The sequence below is a fragment of the Durio zibethinus genome, chromosome 24 (assembly GCF_047325235.1).
Source record: "Durio zibethinus cultivar Kanyao isolate XHJ-2024 chromosome 24, ASM4732523v1, whole genome shotgun sequence".
Lineage (NCBI taxonomy): Eukaryota > Viridiplantae > Streptophyta > Magnoliopsida > Malvales > Malvaceae > Durio > Durio zibethinus.
In genome coordinates this window covers 6171222-6193115 of record NC_143185.1, presented here as the reverse complement: position 1 = coordinate 6193115, position 21894 = coordinate 6171222, and the positions used below count along the sequence as shown (strand labels likewise).

The following is a 21894-nucleotide window of genomic DNA, read 5'->3' as shown; positions in this document are numbered from 1 at the left end:
GAATTAATTTAATAGCAAAAGAATTGACAACAATATAAATACCAAAACAACAAAATAATTATTGAATTTCAAATATAAAGTTATAAATTACTAAATAACAAAATCAAAATATAACATTTAATTTGAATTATTTTTCATCTAACTTACACATAAAAAATTATTAAAATTTTTTATCTAAAACCTCTGTATATATCATATTAAATTATTAATCTCTTAATTTTTTCAATTATAAATTATCAATCCCTCTAACTAAATTTTATCTAAAAGAATTTTAAAAATTACAAAATTTTAAATTTATATTTTAATTAATTTAATTAAAAAAATTAAATAACATGGTGGCATGCTACTATTTTGTATAAAAATAAAATAAACTTATATTTAGAAATTTAATGTTATTTAATCCATCATTAAAAGTTGAATCTACATCAAAATTTTTAATTTTTAATTTTTAATCTTAAGAATAATAGATCGTAAAACGTTAAATTTATTAAGTAACTTAATCTGTTTGATACATTAATTGAAGTAAAAAAATTTTATCACAAATTACTTTCAATATATTATATAATAAATAGATTATTCAATAATTACACAAAAATAAAAATAATTTAATAGCGAAAGAATTGACAACAATATAAATACCAAAACAACAAAAAAATTATTAAATTTTAAATATAAAATTATAAATAAATAAATAACAAAATCAAAATATTTAATTTTAATTAATTTTCATCTAACTTATACAAAAAAATTTTTTAAAATTTTTCATCTAAAATTCTTATATATTTCATATTAAATTTTTAATCTCTTAATTTTTTTCAATTATAAAATCTCAATTCCTCTAACTAAATTTTATCTAAAAAAATTTTAAAAATTACATAAATTTATATTTATATTTTAATAAAATTAATTATAAAATTAAATAGACCTCCAAAATTTCCCTTGTTCCCCTTTAAGTTTTTTCATGGCATTGATCCCTCAAATCAACTTAACCAACTTCCATTTTTTTTTTTTTTTGCATCTCTTTCTCTCTCACATACCTTCGTCTCTCTCACTCAGATTCTCATAAACATAAAGATTAATATTATTCTACAAAAATTTTACAAAAAGAAAAGTAATTTAATTTTTTCTTACTTTTTTTTATTTTGACTATTGATTGAGGATTTGAGGGTGATTTGAATTTGGGTAGTTGCCAATTGAATGGTCGATAGTTGATACTATTTTCTAAGATTTTTTAGATGAATTTTGAAATTAAGAAGAAAATATGAGAATGAGACTGATTGAATGACTTATCTTTTCTTTTGGCTTTTGTTTTTACTTTTGCTTTTGCAGTTTCAGTTGTTTTATTCTGATTTTTAGGAATCTTGGTTATTGAAACTTGAAAGCTTTTTTTTTTTTTTTATAATTTGTATAGATGGAAAAACAAGATAACAACAATAACGAACTGTTATTGCTGCTATTCTCCATCACATCATTTTTCAGCGGTTGTTACACTGTTTTAAGTATGATTAAATTTTTCAACCGTATTTTTCTTGATATCGATGGCAGGTGGTGGTGCTACTGCAATTTCGCAGCCGCTATTTTGCTATTGCACCATTATTTGAATCCTTGATAGGAAGTATCTGTTAGTTTTAAAAATAGATATTTGGAGAAAATGCTTTTAGTTAAGCCCCCTTCATTAGATAAAACAGAGAATTTGCCCATTAAAGTTGTCAATTTAAAGAGCAAAACATGGATATTCTTATTTTAACCTTTATAATTTTATTTTTCTTTTACGTTAATATTGATTTTTTTTTTTTTTAATTTTAGAATATACATTCCAACATTGACCATATCTATTTACTTCATTATTTTTTAATGAAAATTTACTATAACATTTTTAAAATGTTAATTGATTTAAACTTTAGTTTTATTGGCAATAAAATAATACTTATTATTCTTACTAAAAGATATATTAAATTTTTTTTTAATAATTAGCTTTATCTATATATAGATTTGAAATATTTTTTTAATAATTGGCTTGATCTATATATTTAAATGAAAGAGTTTAATCGGTTGGAAAGTCATTGGCTTGTATATAAAAAAGGGTAAAGTAAATCTACATTTATGGATGATAACGTTTTGGATTGAATTGGATTCGATTTGATTTTTTTAGATATTATATAATATTATAAATTTTTAACGTCCGATATGAATACGAATCGAACCAAACCAAAATTTATTGATTTAGTTTAGTTCAATTTATTGGTTTTCAAATTTAAATTTTTTTATTTTTTAAATTATTGTAAATATAAAATTTTAATATATTTAAATAAATTTTGATATAAAATTATTAATTTTATTTTATAAAAATATAAAATATATTTTAAAACTAATAAAAATATATAATTCGATTTGATTCAAATTTTTTTTTCGATTCAAAATTCAATTAGAATATAATATATATACATTTAATATCCAAATTTTAATTCAAACTGAATAAAAAAAAAATGATCTATGCTAAACATTATGTTTTGAATCAATTTTTGATTTTTTTTTCTCACCTTTATTCACTACTATAGATAATTTCATATATAGGTAATGAAAACCAATTTAACATTTTATTTGTTTAAAATAAATGAGTGGGAAAAGAGGGTGTGTAAGTCATCATTGACATTTAATCAAAGAATAACTCATTCATTTAGTAATAGCAAATCTTTTTTCTTTAATATTCATAAAATACACCTATAAAATATTGAACATAGACATTGTGATTCACATATTTATACTTGGTAGGCTCATAGTGTTTGTTTGCATTATTCATATACAATACATTTACATCACATCCATAGCATACACTATATAATAATATAGGCAATTATATATAATGAAGTTTAGTTTAGTTTAAACAGTAGGGTAGGAAGCTTGCATTGCTATGCCACAAAGGCCTTTTTTTTGCATCAACATCTCTTTGCATCCTAATGTACCCTTGTTCACCCTAGCTACTAGCCCAAGACTTCTTCACCAACCAAGATGTTCGGGGCATTTAGTGGTCAAAATGTCACCAAAACATTTGGCTCAGTGCCATATCAGCTCGATCACGACATTATTGTCCCCTATTGGTTCCCTGTTTTTGCTCTATAAATATAGATATCCAGACATTATTATGGCAAGTTCCATCTTACTTTAATACCTTATTTTTTTCTCCTTCCAACCTTTTTTTTGACTTGTGCATCGGGGTATAAACGCAAGGAACACCTTTTGTTTTTACCTCTAACCACTTTATTCTTTGATCTTTCTAGAAACACCTTCACGTCAGAGTTTGACATCAACATTTGGTGCACCAAGGAGGGGGCTTTTCCATTTATTAGTCGAGCATAAAAAAATGTCACCTGGGAAGAAAACTTTAGAAAAAAGAGAGATGGCCGCTCTAGCCAGAACGAAAACACACAATAGCTAACATTTGGACTGACCTACCCTACAATGGGCTAGTCCAACAATGGAACAGTTCCAGGCCTTGCTCGAATAGATACAAGCTCTTAAATAAATGTTATAAACCATAACCCTACCTCAAGTTTTGAAAGTGCCTAATCTAGTTAGCCTCAGATGATGAGTTAGGGAAAGGCAGCCAAGTTACAAAGAGATAGAGGTTTCCTTGACCACAAAAGAAGAAAAGCATAACACCCCAGCTTGCCATTACCTTAGCCATAACTTGACACACACTATGACCTAAAAATATAAAAAAATAAATCCCGAACTCTAACAAAACAAAGACTTAGAAGCTAGAATGCAAGCTATGAAGAAAAAGTTAAAGGCAAATATAGTAGTTTTTGAGGATGAGCTTAAATTTTTGGAGACATCACCCTTCATCCAATAGATTGACAAAGTTATGCCTCTGAAAGGGTTCAAAATGTCAACATTAAAAGCTTACAATGGTACTTCTAACCCTTTCGATTATCTAAAACTCTATAGAACCAATATGATGATGCAAGGTACAGATGAAGCTCTGATGTGTAAAGGCTTTACTACCACTCAAGGGTGCAGCTCAATCGTGGTATAATAGTCTAGAGCTGAAGTAAATCACAACATTCAAAGAGCTCAACCACTATTTTCTATCCTAATTCATGAGCAATCGAAAAACAAAGAAAACAACCTTAAGCTTAATGTCAATCCACTAAAGTCATAATGAATCCTTGAAAAGCTATGTCATATGTTTTAATGTGAAAGCTCTGTAAGTAAAAGACCTAAAAAAAATAGTCGTTGTAGTCACCTTGACAAGTGGACTTAGTGATAAAGAGTATACTTAAAGCTAACCTTATCATTAGAGTCACCTAAGACTTTAGCCAACTTCCTACTTATAGTTGAAAAATATATAAATGCTAAAGTTATAATGAGAAATAGCTGAGGTGAAAGAGGCTTATTTTCTCTCTTCGATCATAAAAAAGGTAAGAATTTCAGTGATCCTTCCCCAAAAAAAAGATGACATAAGGCTTAAAGCATTAGTGGAAAAAAAATTATACTGTACTGAATACCTCATGAGAGAGGATTTTAATGCAAATCAAGAGAAATTCAAAGTTTAAAAGGCCGAAGCCACTAAGGCAAAATACAAGGAAAGATTCAACCAAAAAATATGCTTTTCATATGAATACAGGTCACAATGCCGAGGACTACATCGACTTCAAAATGAAATTGAAACCTTGATTAGAAAATATTAGGTAAAAAGGTTTATGGATCAAAAAAGATAAAGATAAATCAAGCCAAATTATAAACAAGTTAAAAAAATTCATAAAAGATAGGGAAATGAGGCCAGAATAAAATAGAAAGAAGGAAGCCTAAAGAGTTGGGCCAACACATGAAGAAGGCCAAGCTGAAAATAACAAGCCAATTGCTTAGATGATTAATGTGCTCACCAGAAAGAGCTCAACCTCTGCTAAAAGAAAGTTTAACCCCAGTATAATCATTGTCATTGGTTCTTCATCAAAGAAGGAAAAAAAAAGATTGAAAAAATGAATTGATCTTATTTAGCTTGAAAGATCTGAAAAGAATTTAACATTTTCCATGATGATGCTATAGTAATTACAGTTCTAGTGTATAACTACATGGTCAACATGATCTTATTCAATAACGGGAGCTCAATTGATGTCATGTATTATAGTACCTTGAAAAAGATAAGAATCGATGTCAGTTGCAACCAATCACTACAACCTTAATTGGATTTGGAAATGAGTAGGTATCAATGAAAGGGACTATTGAATTATTAGTCTCTCTTGAGATGAAACCAAGGACAATCACCTTGGTCATAGAGTTTATAGTTGTGGACATCCCATCTGCCTACAACGTGATATTAGACTGCCTAGCCAACTTGTTATGTAGCTTAAAGGCTTAACTCTCCATCTGAAAGTGAAATTTCTAACACTTCAAGGGGTTGGAGAGGTAAGGGGAGACTAGTCCATGGCATGACAATGTTATGTTACAATAATGAAATGAATGATTGGGGTACAGACTGGTAATTCGACTAGGATCGAGAACATTGAAGAAAGACAAGTAACAAGAATTAAGAAAAAATAAGAAAGCAAAAGTGAGAGCATACAACATAAAATCAAACTGACAAAAGCATGCTGTTAACCTACTCCGAGCTCTTAAGCTCAAATACAAAACACCTTTTGTTTTATTTTTAAAATTTTTGAAGTAATTTTGAAAATGATTGAGCTCTTCAGTTGGCATAAACAATTATATGTCATTTGGATCAAGTTAATAAGCCAGCTAAAACAAAGTTTGAAACAAAAAATGCATATTGATTCAACAATATATTCTAATTAGTATCAATAACATACTAATTATCACATCGGGATCATACAAAAGAAATAATCATGACCTAACTGAATAGAAAGAAATAATTGACCAGAGATCGAAGTCAAACAAAAATTAACCTGAACTGGTGAAAAATCTTATAACTATATTGTTATGAGATAACATCCTTAAAAAATATATGCAGATTAGGACTAAACTTGAACACAAAGAATAGTTAATCCAACTTTTAAGAAATAACATCAAACTTTTCACTTGGACACCGTCTGATATGCTTGAAATTAAAATTAAAGTAATGGTTCATAGGTTGCACACCAACCCCAATGTGAAACTAATTCAACAAAAAGAAAAGACTTTTATCCCAGAATGATAAAGGGTTATCGAAAAAGAAGCGATAGATTACTATAAGCAAGCTTCATTAAGGAGATTTATTACCCTGAACGGAAAACCAATGTGGTCACGGTTGAAAAGCACAATGAAAAATAAAGGATGTGTGTTGATTTTACTAACCTAGACAAAGCATGTCCAAAGGACGATTCTTTTTTCTTTAGCATAGACTGGTTAGTGGATGATAATGTCAAGTATGGCCTTTTTAGCTTTATAGATGCCTATTTTGGCTATAACTAACTCAAGATATTGAAAAAAGATGAGAAGAAAACAATTTCATCATTGATAAGGGCCTTTTATTGCTATAAGGTGATGCTTTTTGGCTTGAAAGTAAAAACTTCATTAAGCACTTGAAAGACCTCAAAGATATCTTTGACACTTTGAAAAAATATAAAATGAGGCTTAACTTGAGCAAGTGAGCTTTTTGAGTTACTTTAGGTAAATTTCTCAAGTACATGATTAATAAAAAGAGGATAGAAGCAAACCCAGAAAAGGTTCAATGATCTTGGATGTAAAAGCCCCGATCACGGTAAAAAAAGTACAGAGGCTAGCTAAAAGAATAACGACACTGAGCAAGATCATGCCCAGATTGATAGAACAATGTCTACCATTTTTTAAAATTTTCAAAATTATCTCTGATTTTAGGTGGACACCCAAATGTCAAAAAGCATTCGATGAACTCAAAGAGTTCTTATCTTTTCTATCCATCCTATCCAAACCGAGGTCTGGTGAAACTTTGTATTTATATCTAGCCACCATGGACTAGGCCATTAGCTCAGTCCTGGTTTGAAATCAAGAATGGAGATAAAAATTGGTTTACTTTATGAGTTAGGTGTAAATTACAGTAGTATAGAAAAATTAGCTTATGTGGTTATTACCTTGGCTAGAAAGCTCAAACAATATTTTCAAGCTCACACAATCCATGTACTAACTAGTAAACCCTTGAGACAGGTCTTATAGAAGCTAGAATTGTCAGAAAGATTAATTATGTAAGAGGTAGAGCTCTGCAAATTTGATTTGCATATACTGCCTAAGTTAGCCTTAAAATCTTAGGTGTTAGAGGACTTTGTCATAGAGCTTACCTCTGTTCATCTTGATAGATAGCCCAAGGAAAATGAGAAAATTCCAAACAAAAAAGATGAAACTTTTTGTTGATGGATTAGTCATGAGCCACAGTGGAAGAGCAACCTCATTCTGATCACTTTGGAGGGACTATAGTATCAGTACACCTTAAAGTTTAGATTCAAGGCATCTAATAATGAGGTGAACTATGAGGCATTGATAGTCAACTTAAGATTGATAGCTAAGCTAAATGTTCAATGTATAACCGTGTATAGCGACTCTCAGTTAATGGTCGATTACATAAATGGAGTTCAGAGCTCAGGATGAAAGGATTAAGAGATATCTTGATAAAACACTGCCCTTGTCGCTAGTTTTGAGAAAGTCAAGGTAAGAAAGATATTAAGGTCTGAAAATTTACTGACAAACTCCCTATCTAAGCTGAGTTCAGAAATAACAATAAAGAGTTTAGATCAAGTCCTAGTGAAAGAACTAGTACATAAAAGAATCAAAGATAGGCTTATAAGATAAATCATGGAAAAAAAACTCGAATGACCTTGATCAAGACATACCAACTACAAGAAAGTTACCCAAAAATAGGGTCTAAGCTAAAGTATTGATTAGAAAGGCTCCTCAGCAGATAATGATTAATAAAAAGTTATACAAAAGATCTTTTAGCTTACTTTATCTGAGATGTATGGATGATGAGGAAGTAAATTATGTTCAGTGAGAAATTCAAGAAGGAATATGTAGAAACCACCTCAGACTTCAATCATTAGTCTATAAAGTACTTAGGTAAGGCTATTATTGACCAACTATTAGAAATGATGTGATCGATTTAATTAAAAGATGCAATAAATTCTAGGGATTCACTCATATACAACATCTTTCATTGACCAAGCTCACCCTATCATTAACCTTTAGCCCTTCATATAATGGGGAATAGACGTCCTTGGACTATTTACCTTAGTCGCAAGTCAAAGAAAATTTGTTTTAGTAGTGGTAGACTACTTCACGAAATGGCTTAAAGCTAAGGTTTAACCATTATAAGGGAGGCCTAAGTCGAGAAATTTGTGTAGAAAAACATAATCTATAGATTCAGTTTACCTCGGTCCATAACAACAGATAATGAAAAATACTTTAAAAACCCAAAATTCAAGGAATGGTGTTTAAACCTTCACTTTGACTTAAAATTTACGTCAGTTGCCCACCTTCAGTCTAATAGATAAGCCAAGATCGCAAGCAAGACAATATTGGAGGCCCTAAAAAAGAGATTGAATGAGGCAAAAGAGAAGTTGGCTAATGAACTCCTTAGGGTATTGTAGGCTCTGAAGATGACCATTAAGGTACCCATTGGAGAAACTCCGTTTCACCTAGTATTTGGAACAAAAGCTATGGTGCCCATCGAGATCAATCTTTCATGCTTAAGAGTTGAATTAAGGTTAAAAAAGAGAAATGAAAAGGCCTTAAAAGTCGATCTAGACCTCGTTAAAGAACAAAAAGATGTGGCTCTAACCTGTATAGTAGTTTACCAACATAGGGTATCTAGCTATTATAATAAAAACGTTCGACGTAAGAATATCAAAAAAGATGACCTGGTACTTAGGAAGGTTAAAGCCTCAAGAGTTAATGATCAAAGTGGCAAGTTAGCTCCGAACTAGGAAAGATCATATGTAGTAAAAGAGATCGTCTATGATATGATTTATAGGCTACAAGACATGAACGGTAATACTATTTCAAAGACGTGAAATGTGAATAACAAAGGTGTATTATCAATAGCTCAGACTATATCGAGCTCTTACTTATAGCTTAAAAATCAATGAAGTTATAATGATTATGTTCATTTCACAGCACTCATGTTTACTTCTCACTCCAATTGACCTAACAAAATATGACCTAAGACTTAAATGGATTCTTAAATTACTTTATTCCTGAATACTTAGGTGAATTTTCAACTCACTTTAACCAAGCTTAAAGTTGGGATTATTTTCTGTCAAATCAAATATTGGCTAATTCATTTTGGATAATTCAAAGTAAATCCATAAAACTTATGTCATGAAGTCACTGTTAACAGCTAATTAAGCTTAAACTTTTTTAAGTAAAAGAAAATTAATTCTAAACTCAAACATGAACAAAATATATTTAATTTTTTAGGTCAGTACAAAAACTAACCTCATACAGCCTTGACTTTTAAAGCAACCTTAAATTTAGCGTCCAATGTTCTATCTTTGTCTTTTTTCTTTTCCTCTTCCTTAGACTAATTTAAAAAAGGCCTCAATCTGATATTGTTGATATCAATATCATAAAAATCTAGGTTAAGGTCAGCAAACTTAAATTGCACCTCATTTTTTACCAGCTCGAAGGCATTGAGCACATTATCCCTGAAGAACTCCACTTGGAGCTTAAAGAATTCATCGGAGGACTTGAAGTCTTCAATGACCTTTTTTTTACTTTTTTTTTCTTTTCAGCTTCCAACTTAGACCTCAGCCTAACTATTTTAGCCTGAACTTCACTAAGTTTCAACTCGGCTTGTTCCTTCATTGACTTCATGAGGCCTTCTTGATGTGGATGGTCTCTAACTTAGTCGTCAGCTCATTGATTCTTTTCTTTTACTTAGCCTTTTTCTTATAGGATGCATTGAGGCTGAACTTCATGTTGCCTAAAGCATTTGAGCTCTTTTTATGCTCTTTACTCAATGCGACCATGTCTTTCTTAACCTTGAACAAGTGTGCTATAGCAAGTTAGGCATGGTGAAAGGCTTGGCTGGTGTTATCAAAAGCCTAAAGTGAGAGCCTTTAATGGATTGCATAAGATGAGCTTGAACTTGAAGAAAAACAAAAATAAAGAGCAATGAAAAACCTTAACTAGACTTAAGCAATACTTACCAATAGAAGGGACTACGACCTTACAGAACCTCTTCGCCACGTCGAGGTTCTTCATGGGATCATTGGTAGAGGTGTACTCCAACCTTATATAGATTTTTTTCAAGTTGGATCTCAACACCCTAGATTTAAGATTTTTCAAGGTAGAAAAAAAAAACTTAATCCTCAACTTCTTGGTAGGATAAGGTGCTACTAAGAAGAGATATCAATGAGCCATGCCTTTTACCAGTAAAAGAATGTTGAGTTGATGAGCTTGATTGCTTACCTATTGTGGGATTGATAGCCTTATTTCCCTTACGATAAAGGGCTCTGAGTTTAATTTTTTTACTCTAGGCCTTTTTAGGCTTAGGCTTATGTTAGAATATGAAGAAGTTAAAGTCATTGTTGGTAGACATCTCTACAAAACCAAGTTAAGTGTTGGATAAAAAATTAATTAAGTCAAAGATTCTATAAGGTTACCTCACACCTACCTCAATACTTTATCTCATTTATTACTTTGACGATAGTCACCTTATGGGCATTTATAATGAGCTCCTTTATGGGTGTACTCAATTATTTTATCTTGATCTTATAGGTTAAGGACAGAGAAAGCAACTGACACATCTACAAAATTGTCAGGCTCATTTATTATCTTTCAAACCTTGACCTTAACCTTGGTCCCATCACCCTTATTTGATTTTTTTTAAGGAAAAAAAAAGCAGTTTTCAATTTTTGATAAAGATCGGGCAGTTAGTAAATGGTTTTTTATTGGACCGAGCTATTATGTAATACCACCTTCATCATTATGATGCTTTTTAATAGAAAAAATTCCTCGAATAAAAGGAGATTGGAAAGAATATCTATGTATTGGCAAAGAATAATAATACTATGTACAGTATAGAGTTAGGGGTGAGCTAAGTAATAGTTAAATTATAAGAATAAAAAATTGAAACAAATAAAAAATAAAGTGAAAACCTCATACCAACCACAAACAAATCCCAATATACATAAAGTCAATGTGGTTCCAATTTATCAATGACCGAATCTAAAAAGTTCAGTATTAATATGCTATACCTTTCTCTAGGAAAATAAAAGTTCATCGTTAAAGCACGGATGTGATGAGCTAAACACATGTTAAGGCAGTCCTATAGATTGGCCCATCCTCTTAGTTCTCTTATCACGTCTTTGAAGACCATATTGAGGTTGCATTAAGTATATACAGGAACTTCGACCAACTCATCATACCCCGAAAAACTCTTTTTCTCGTCACCATCTTCCTCATTGGGGTATTCTCCTCCTCTTGCTCCTCTCCGAAACCCTTCACTTTATTAGAGTCTTCACTGTTAGAAGACTTTGACTCTTCAGGAAAAGTAAGATTTTGAGATGGTACAATGGCTGAGAGCACCACAACCTTAGGGGAAAAAAAGTGAAACCCTTTAGGAAAAGAAGTGATGTCAACAAACATTGATTGAGGGGGGATAAAGAAACCCTCTTCCTTATCAAAGTCTTCACTGCCAAAAAACTCTGACTCCTCAACAAGAGTAGGATTCTAAGATGGTACAGTGTTTGAGAGCACTACAACCTTAGAGGAAGAAGGGTGAAAAAAAGACCCCTTGGGAGAAAAAGTGATGTCAACAAAAGTTAATCAAGAGAGAATAGAAGAAATGATGAGGGCATTTATAGGTAAAAGAGCAAAAAAAGAAAAAAATTGATAAGATTGAACCCCAGAAAGGAGAATAGTCAAAGATAAGAAAAGGTCGATCATGAAAGATAAATTGACCTAAAAGATAGAGAAAGGAAATGGATTCTCTAACTTAAAGTCAATTTGAGCATATAGCTTTTCCATGCTCAAGACTCATTCTCCTTTTGCCTTAGCATTTTCATTGTTTCGTTACTATCCCTCCTTAGACATAGGGTTAAGCTAATAGACCATTCTCTGATAATCTCGACCTCCGATGATTAGGGGGACTGAGTTGTTGTCGTCTTCCTTAAGCTGACCTCCCCTAGGCTCTATCTTGAAATTACCCACCTTTTCAAAACTAAAACTTAAAGACATGATGAAAAGAGAATGTATCGTCGAAAGTGGAGAGAGTAGATGAAAAGAAAAAAAACTATAAGGTTGGAAAGAATAAAGCTTTCAAGGTCAAAAATTCTAGATCAGATGAAGAGCCAAAAAGCATAAAGTTAAAAAATGAAGGCCCTATAACTTTTTATATAGTTGCGATTCAATAAGATGAATAGCCCAGATTGGAACATATGTTAAAATGTTGTTGGAAGGCATCGAAAGCCTTCTTCACTTTAAATTTTGCTACCCAAACTATGTCTATCCTCATTTAATGCGACCTTAATTGCCAAACCCGGTCAAGACGGCCCTTAAACTGAACCAGTTGATGAATCAGTGGCTGGTTCATCACCAAAACTTAAAAACAACGACTTCAATCCAAACTTTTAGAAAAATTCCTAAGTCTCACATCAACTAAATGATCTCCTATCCTAACTTCAGGTCATCCTGAACAAAGGACACCTCAGTAACATTCAAACTAGTTATGCATTCAACCCAAGGCCTATGCGTAAGATTGGACTCTCACCAGGCTAGACCATAATTCAAGATTAATTACCCCTAACATTAACCTCCATGCCAACATCGGCTATGGGAGATCGGATCTCACATCATCTCCCCTCCCCCCATCTAAGCAACCTATACAAAATGGATTAATGACATATCCGACAATCTAATACTTAGATTGCTTGGTGAGGGATAGAATGTTGGAAACATTATGTCGATAGCCAAGGATAATTTGGACAATTATGCCAACCTAACCTGATAAGGTCAGTGCCACATCAACTCGACCACATCATTATTGCCCTTATTGGCTCCCTGCCTTTCCTCTAGAAATATGGACATCCAAGCATTAATATGGCAAGTTTCCTCTTACCTTAATACATGTCCTTCTCTCCTTCTGACATTTTTTTGACTTGTGCGTCAAAGTGTAAATGTAGAACACACCCCCTGCCTTTGTTTCTATCCACTTTCCTCTTTTGTCTTTCCAGGAACACCCTCACATTGGAGTTCAACATCAACGCAATACTTGGTTCCATCATTATCCACCCCATAACCTTAACTCCATGATCCAAGTTAGCACCACAATCTCTTGTAAATACACCACTTGAGTAGAATTGGAACTCAAAGCCTCCGGTATCAATAGCAACAGAAACTGGTTGGTTTGCAACCGCCTTTTGTAATGCGTCTTCACTATTGGCGGGTACATCTTCAAATCCATTTATCTTGGCCGCATGGTTGGCTTCTTTGTTGGTGTTGCATGTGCCATTAGCTCCAGTGTAGGGGTAATCCGATTCAGTTGTTAGGCCTTTGTTTTTTAGGAAGAATTGGAAAGCAACGTCCATTAAACCACCCTAACAGCCTTGATCCTCACCTTTGGTTTCACAGTCAACTAGCTCCTACTCAGACAGACAAGGAAATTAGCTTACCTGTTGTTACTTTAGTAACCCCTTCCATGGCTGCCACGGCCGAAAATGCCCAACAACATCCTGTATTTCAACATTACATCAACGGTTAGAACATAAAACCAAAAACCGACACGAATATTTTGGTAATATTTCTTACCGTAAGTCTTCCGCTTCATGGCCTAGTGGCCACAGAGCCTTTAGGAAGACATAATGGCTTGGCGTCGAACCAAGCCTCTGCCCCTCCCCCTTGTAATAGGGCTTTGCCCCCTCCCCTTGAAACCAAAAAAAAAATATTTCTTACCGTAAGAAATTTGAATTTACCGCATTGGCCTTGGTCCTTAATAGGTGTTACAGCTGCTTTCTTTCTCCAGTCCAAAGTAGAAGGTAATGAAGTGACATTTTCATATTTGAAAGTTGTAGCCTTGTTGGAACACATATGGCCCTTGAACCTATTCCGAGAAGCAATGAACTCTTTGTTTGTAAAATCTGCAAATTGATTGACACCGAGTTTGTAAGGTTTGGCTTTGGCACTATTATTGAACGATTCTATGCGTTCCACATTTTGTTTGAAAATCTTGAAAAGTCTCTCCCTCTCCGTGTTGTCATTGTATACTCGTCCATATTGAGCCATCCATTGCTCATGCCTTCATGCATCGATGCATCTTGAAAAGTGAGGGATGTGGCTTCACAAACTAAATTAGCACCGACTATGAAGATTATTCAGGCCAAATGAGTGAATTGATGCAGTTGGTTTTTGAAAGCCATAGCGGAATAAGAGATAGCTAGTAATATTGATGAACTGGAAAAATGACAAGGCACACTAACTCTGATGAATTCTTAAGACTTTATATACTCCGAATTTTCGTCAATTACATACCTGCTTTTGGTGCTTTCATGACACGTCTTGTTTATCTGCGTGCCCTACAAAATATTCTGATGAAGATCCATTACTACAATTGCTTTGATAAATATGAACATTGGTACAACTTAAGTTAAATCCGTTCTATTTGATCTGTGGCCTTGTAGTTTATCATTATTACAAGTGATAGTTTGGTGGTTTGAAACAAGTTTGATTTTGCATTTAAAAGCCCTCACATCAAACCACACCAAAATGCTTTCTCGTCGTGCAGTTATCAACCTGACAGTACAAACGTTGTTTACTTTACGAGTTAAAATAGTATTAAAATGATTTTAAAAAAATGAGCGTTTCGGGATCCATTAAAAGCATGCAACAAATACTTAAAAACTTGTGACGAGTATTATTATAAACGTCAAACCAATCCTCATTTTAAATCTTAAAATTAGTTAATTTATTTTAAAAAATTAATAAGAAATTATTAAATATATTGACATTAAAATTTTTAAATTTTATAAACGAGATTAAAAAAATAAAACATATTTTTTGGGGTAAATTTAAAAAAATTAAAAAAATTAATTAAAAATAAAAATAAAATGTGATACTCTCTTAACATCATTTATAAAATTAAAATTTTATACTAACAAAATATCAAATATTAAATAAAAATATTTAATTAAAATAATATTAAAAATTAGAAAAACCTTAATTATTTTCTTACATCTTCAACAACTAAAAAAGTTGATAAAAGCTTCTAAAAAAGTATATCAATTATTTACAAAAGAAAATTCTCAACCAATATTTAATTCCACTAGAAGGTGTCACTGTGTATTAATGTATTTATGTTTTATAAACAGTGAGAAATTATGTATTTATATTATATTTTATATAAAAAATACTTGTTACAATTTGTGTTGATCCGAATAACACAAAATATATTTTTTATTTTTATTAAACTCATATATGATTTTTGCTAAAGTTTTAATGCATGTCACTTTCATGTCATTTTTTCTATGGTTTTTATATCATGTTTTAAATTGTCTAGTCTAATCGCAGGTCAGTTTTTTTTTTTTTTTTTTCGCTTCACCATATCTTAATTGCTAACTAATGGAAAAAAAAATGTAGATATCTTAATTGGCTCCTTTTTCTCATAAAATTAATCAAAAAATAAATACCAAAAACAAAAACAAAAATAAAAGTGGGAAAATGCATGGTAAACGAAAAAAAAAAAAAAGAAAAAGAAAGAAAGAAAAATAGCTAATAAAGGCTACTACATTGACATCTCATATTCAGCTTAAAATATAAATTTTTTAAATTAAAATAAAAAATTACTTTATTGATATAAACATATATATATAACTAAATAATAATAAAATATATTCTTATATATACACCTCAAAATGAGTTATAACAAAACACCACAAATATGATTTTGACTCATTTCGTTTTTCTTTAAAAATTTTAACTTATCTTAACTTAATTCCAATTTAAAAAATCTCTCTTTATTAGATTGAGATGGATCAAAACCTGTCAGATATAGATTATTTTAGCATATCCATCAATCGGTACTTTTCTTTACAAAATGTATCTGATTAAAAATACAAAAAATGTAAAAAACCTCAAATGGAATACCACATTGACACATTCAGAGGTTTTTTTTATTATTTTTATTAAAAAGATAAAATAAAAAACTAAAAATGAAAAAAAGAAAAGAAAAAAAGAAAAAAATTTAAAAGTGAACAAAAAAAAAAAGAAAGCTCATTGTGTACTACTTAAACATTCCAAATGAATGGGGACCATTGGATATAAATTATTTTACCATTCCTATCACTTATTTTTTCTATTGCAAAATTTATTTAATTAAAAAATAAAAAAAATTGTGATGTCACGTGCGCACTTGCATTATTTTTTCACAAAATTATCTAAATAGAAAAATAAAAAATCTAAAAAATTTTTAAAGAAAAGAAAAAAATGGCATGTTAGGACCTTGATTGAAGGTTAAATAAGAGTTAAAATGAGTCAAATTTATATAATAAATGGATAGATTACATCTTAATTATATATAAATATAATATTTTATTAAATTAAAATATTAACAAATAATTTTATTAATATAATATATAAGTATATTATCTAAAATTAAATAAATAATTAAAAATATAATTTTAAAAAAATAGTCAAGATAAAGACAGAACATCATAAACTCACCTTCGATTCGATCTTGAGTTTTTGTAAAAAATCCTCAATTCGATCACAAGTAAAAAAGAACACACCTATCAAATTCAGATGAATTGAAATTCGCCATATACGAATTATTTTATTATCCATACTTCTATTAATATTTTTCTTAGAAATTAATTTACTAATTACATTTGTTGCAAATTATTTGACTAAAAAGCCAAAAAACCAAAAACTGCAAAAAAAGAAAAAAAGAAAAATAGGATACTACTTGCACAAATGTGTTGACTTTTTTAAACAAAATTTATCTAATTAAAACACAAAAGAATTTAAAAAAAAAACTAAAAAATGACAAAATAAAAAAAATAACAAATGAGAAAGTTGAGTTACGACATTAGAAATGCTGAACTTTTCTTTAAAAAATTGTATTTATTAATTTTTTCCTTTTTAATTTACTTTTTTCCTTTTTTCCCTTTTATATTTATTAATTTTTTTTGAACCAATTTGATATCATCAATTAAAAGTATCCTTTCTCAATTTTTCCTTATACCATAAAACTAAAAAAAGCTCGAAAAAAATGAAAAAAAAATCAAATCCATGCATCACGTTGACACCACATTAATATTTTTTTAATAAAAATTTTTAATAATAAAAAAGCATAATAAATATTTTAATAAATAATATAATATTGGCCCCATCCATAACAAAAAAACTATTAAAAATATTTATTAAATATAAAACAGAAAAAAAAAAAGAATAGAATAGAAAAACTAAAAAAGGAAAAGAGAAATGACAAAAAGCAAAAAAAATTAAAAAAAAAAGTGAGTTGGCACATAATATCAGTAGATAAAAAATTATTAAATTAAAAAATAACAAAAAATATATTTTTAATAATAATATCAAATGGGATCAACATTAAACAAAATTCAAATTTATTAAATGAAAAGAAAATTGTAAACAAAGAAAGATTAAAAAGCAAAAGAAAAAAAGAAAAAAAATTAAGTAACTTAACAAGTTACATACCTTTGATTTCAATCGATTCATTAAAAGAATTAAATTTTAAAAAATTATTTACTAAATTTATAAAAAAGGAAAAATAGAGAAAAAAAAAACTTAAAAACTTTAAACAAACACGTATTATTCCTTTGGTAATAAGTGGATCCCAAAAATATAAAAAGAACTAATTAATTTTTTTTAAAAATTAATATTTAATCCCAACTAAAAAATTATAAATATTTATTAAACATAAAAAAAAAAGAAAAATTAAAAAAAGACACATGACCACCAAACAAAAAAATCTAGAAAAAATTAAAGGAAAAACGAATCCACATAAACTAATAAAAAGTTGATTCCACGTCTGAAAAATTATGAAATATAAACAAATAATAAAAAACAGAAAAAAAAAAAGTGGATATAAAAAAAGTGGATTTCACTGAAAAAACTAATTTTTTTATAGAATATTAAAAAAAAAGTTCAAAAGTTAAAACAAAATTAAAAAAAAAAAAAAAGTTACACATGTCACGTAAAAGGAAACAGAAAAAGACAAAAAAAAAGTGAAAGCGTGCAAAATGCGGTTGTCCGTACATCTACAAAAATTTATATATAGATATAGGACTCTTGTTACTCTGCTATGGATGATCAGCTTTTAATAGGAAAATATAGTTGATAGAGGAGATACCAGAGCTAATACAAATTAGTGATATAGATGATCGAAAAGAGGTTTTCTATCAAAAGCTGACAATCTAAAATCTAGATTTAAATCAATTCTGGATTAAGAGTAAATGGCCTAATCTAAAAGCGGATTTTTTAAAATCAAAATTGATCAAAAATTCATGAGAGGTAAGAAGGTTTTTTTATGATGAAAATTAATCAACATAAAATGCACCCAACAGCCCACGCTTGCGCACACTGTATTCAGACAAAGCAACTGTTCTCCAGCAATCGACTTTTAAACCACGTTGTAAGTCCTAAACACTCACTGTTTAAAAGACAGCAAATGATATCATATTATATGCATACCGCGACAGCCCCACAAAATATACTGGTTTAGTCGACAAAAGACCATTCAAGCAACATAGCTTAGAGCCTTGGAAATGGAGTGTCTATTGTCAAAAACCCAAATGGTTAATGTCTGATCATTAACAATAATACACGATAACTTGAAACAGAAATATAACATTTATTCAGAACAACACCTTAATAATAAAAGGAATCTTCCCTCCCCACTATCAAACAAGCACCAGATAGAAAACCCACAAATCCTAGGATCGAACTTCATCAAAAAATAATATCTTCGTCCTTCTCCATGGCTGCAGATAGCAGATTGTGAGCTGAATTTATTGAAACACCTTTCCGCAAGGAAACCTTCTCAGCAAACTTATCCTCAGCGAACTCCTTGGCAGCAGCAAGCTGTCTTTCAATTTCCCTCTTCTTATAACCTTGTATCTTCTTTAACCTGAAGAAATCCTCCCTTTCAAGCTCATCCAGCTCTCCCTTAATGTAACTTATCGTGTTCTCCAATCTAGGCTTCACAACATTCTCTAAAGCATTAACCCTACGATTTGTGGTCTTGATTGCCTCATCAAGAGTTAAGAATGATGTCTGAAGAGAAGCAAGCTCAACTAGAACCTCAATTGCTTTCACATAAGCAGCACGGCACTGCTGGACCTGTTGTCCACCTCTGGCCAAACCAGTCAGATCATTCTTGGTCTCACCTTCTGTGAAATACTCAAACCTGGGAAGCTTCACTCCAGCAACATTCTCTTGTCGGGACCGAACTTTAAGAGAAGCATTTTGAACATTCTCAAGGACAATGTGTTTGATGTTCTCACCAGCAACATACTTTGCCTCAGTTAGGGCAAACGAAGAGCTTTTCATAATCTCACCCATTGATTCTTTTGTAGAGACTATCTTCTTAAGAATCTGACGAAATTGTACAGTTAGGGCATCACTCTTCTTCTTCAGAAGTGCATGACCTCTTGTAGCACCCACAAGCCGAGCTTTCATGATTCCAAGCATTGTAACAGTCGGAACCACGTTTAAACGCTGGCTTTGACCAGACATTTTTCAGATATCTGAACCAAGTGAAAATATAGGTACAATTAATAAAAAGAAATAACAGAACGAATATTGCTTAGCCTACCTTCAAAAAGAAGGAAATAAATACAAATCTCAGTAATTTTTCAATCTTAAAGGTACATCATCAACTTTTAAGTTAACTCATCAACCCTTTAGTTAAAAGTTTTATCAAAGCACTTAAATTGCACAAGCAATCTAATTACTGCATCAAAAGATGCAATAAGGGAACCATGAAGAGGTAAATAATAACTCAAATCCTATGAATTAATTGTCTAGTGCATTTACTTTTTTTTAACAAGAATAGCATACTTTGCCATCAAAATAAACAGAAGAATCGGGCAAGTTGACATTATAGTAAACCAAACAAATTTGTCTTAGACATAAATTTTATGGCATCCTACAAAGACAGGAGCCCAAAAGGCACATTTACCACAATATTCATATCCAACAAAGCTAATTTGCACTTATTTCTTTCGTTTCTGTATAGAAGGAAGTGATTCACCAGCAATAGCTAATTTACCTCTATAATATACCATTCACATACCAATTACATGTTATCTTTTCTTTGCCACAATTTTAATAGTCTAAACGTCATTTTCCTATCTTTGCCAGATGTATAATACAAATGTAATAGCTACTTTAGAAAAGCAACTACAAAATATTTCTTTTGTGCATGTGAGTGATTGCCCATGTGTATTCAAAGTATCTACTTATGATTTGGTTTAAAATCTAATCGAACAAAACTAATTCCAACTCAAAGCCCATAAAAGTCTAAAATTAAATAATAATAATAAAAAAATGAAGGAAACATCCAACAATTTTTAAGTATCTACTCTATACTCAATCCACTCAGCAAAATTCCACTCACAATTCAGCATTATACGCAAAGCCAGAAACCAATCATGAAAAGAAATAAAGCCAATCCAGAATATAACAACAAACCCAAAGCACTACCAGAAAACAGTGTGGTCGCGAGTATCTAAGATTCATGATCAACACTCCGACTCAAAAATGAGTATCTAAACCGACAGTAGGACTCAAAAGTGAGTATCAAAGATTCATAATCAGACACTAAGACTAAAGGATCATCGATCACAATATATTCTCAATATTAGATTTAGAAACAGACCAAAAAAATGAAAAATAGAATCATTTGCCCCTAAAGTGTAGTTTATGGGCTAAAGATTTTTTTTTTGGTCAGTACAATGAGATGTATGTTTGGTGCCAGGAGACACTTACAGAGAGAGAAATCTCTGAAGGATTGGACCGATTGAACTCAATTCCAGTAAGGCTTTAATTAAGATATTTTTACAAAAAATATTTTTAACTCAAATCTTGTTGCTTTGAATTGAATTCAATAATGAGATGGAACCAGATTCGAGAATTTTCTAACCAGAGGACTAAAATTTTCTTTTTAATTTCCTAAGGAATAAAAAATTAATCACTAAATTTGCAGACCAAACTGAAAATTTCACTAATCAAACAATCAAATCAATTATCAATCAATTCTTTTTTAAAAACGAAATAGATATCTAAATATGTATTGAATGAAATTAAAGGAGAAATTGGGAATCGAGGAAAGAAGATAGAGAACCTGAAAGAGAGCGTTGTCACCAGTAAACAGAGAAGAGATTCGCCGCCGGTGTTCGAACTTGGAAGAATGAACGCAATTTTTTTTCTTTTTTTTCTCTTTTGGTATTCTGAGTTTGATTTTGATCTTTGTGTTGTTGAACATGACAGAGGAAGGTGGGGTTTAAATAGGTGGGTCCCATCCCACAGTGCCTGCCTTTTTTGTCTGAGATTTGACACTTGATTAACTGGCTTGGCCCTTTGTTTTTTGTCGGATACATTTTTTTATCCACTTTAATTACACTAAATAATTTTGGACAGAACTAAATACACCTCATTTTTTTACTAAATATATCTAATTGTTTTTAAAAAAATTTTATAAATAAAATTATTTAAATATTTTTTACAAGTTTTCAAATATCCATAGTTTTTTAAAAATCATAATACTTCTTAAAAATATTTTTTTATTTTATGAAAAATTACAACAAAGGAAATTTTGTTAAAATTATTTATAAATTAGAATAATAAAAAAATTATTAATAAAAATCATAAATTTTAAAATTAGTAAATAATTATTTTTACTATTTTAATTTTAAAAAAATAAAATTTTATGAAATTTTAATTAAATATTTTATCTCGTGATATTATAAATGA

At 30.4% G+C, this 21894-nt stretch overlaps 1 protein-coding gene and 1 pseudogene across 1 annotated transcript; both read right to left on the bottom strand.

Moving 5' to 3' along the window:
- Nucleotides 1-2880: 2880 nt before the first annotated feature.
- LOC111316340 (senescence-specific cysteine protease SAG39 pseudogene) lies at nt 2881-14324 on the bottom strand (annotated as a pseudogene).
- Nucleotides 14325-18657: 4333 nt separating this feature from the next.
- Nucleotides 18658-21404, bottom strand: LOC111316785 (V-type proton ATPase subunit D-like). Its single transcript, XM_022918925.2, has 2 exons — nt 21266-21404; nt 18658-19667 (listed from the first exon to the last, which is right to left on the bottom strand). Exon 2 carries the CDS (start codon nt 19654-19656, stop codon nt 18871-18873), a length of 786 nt encoding a protein of 261 aa, XP_022774660.1. The 5' UTR covers nt 19657-19667; nt 21266-21404; the 3' UTR covers nt 18658-18870.
- Nucleotides 21405-21894: the final 490 nt, after the last annotated feature.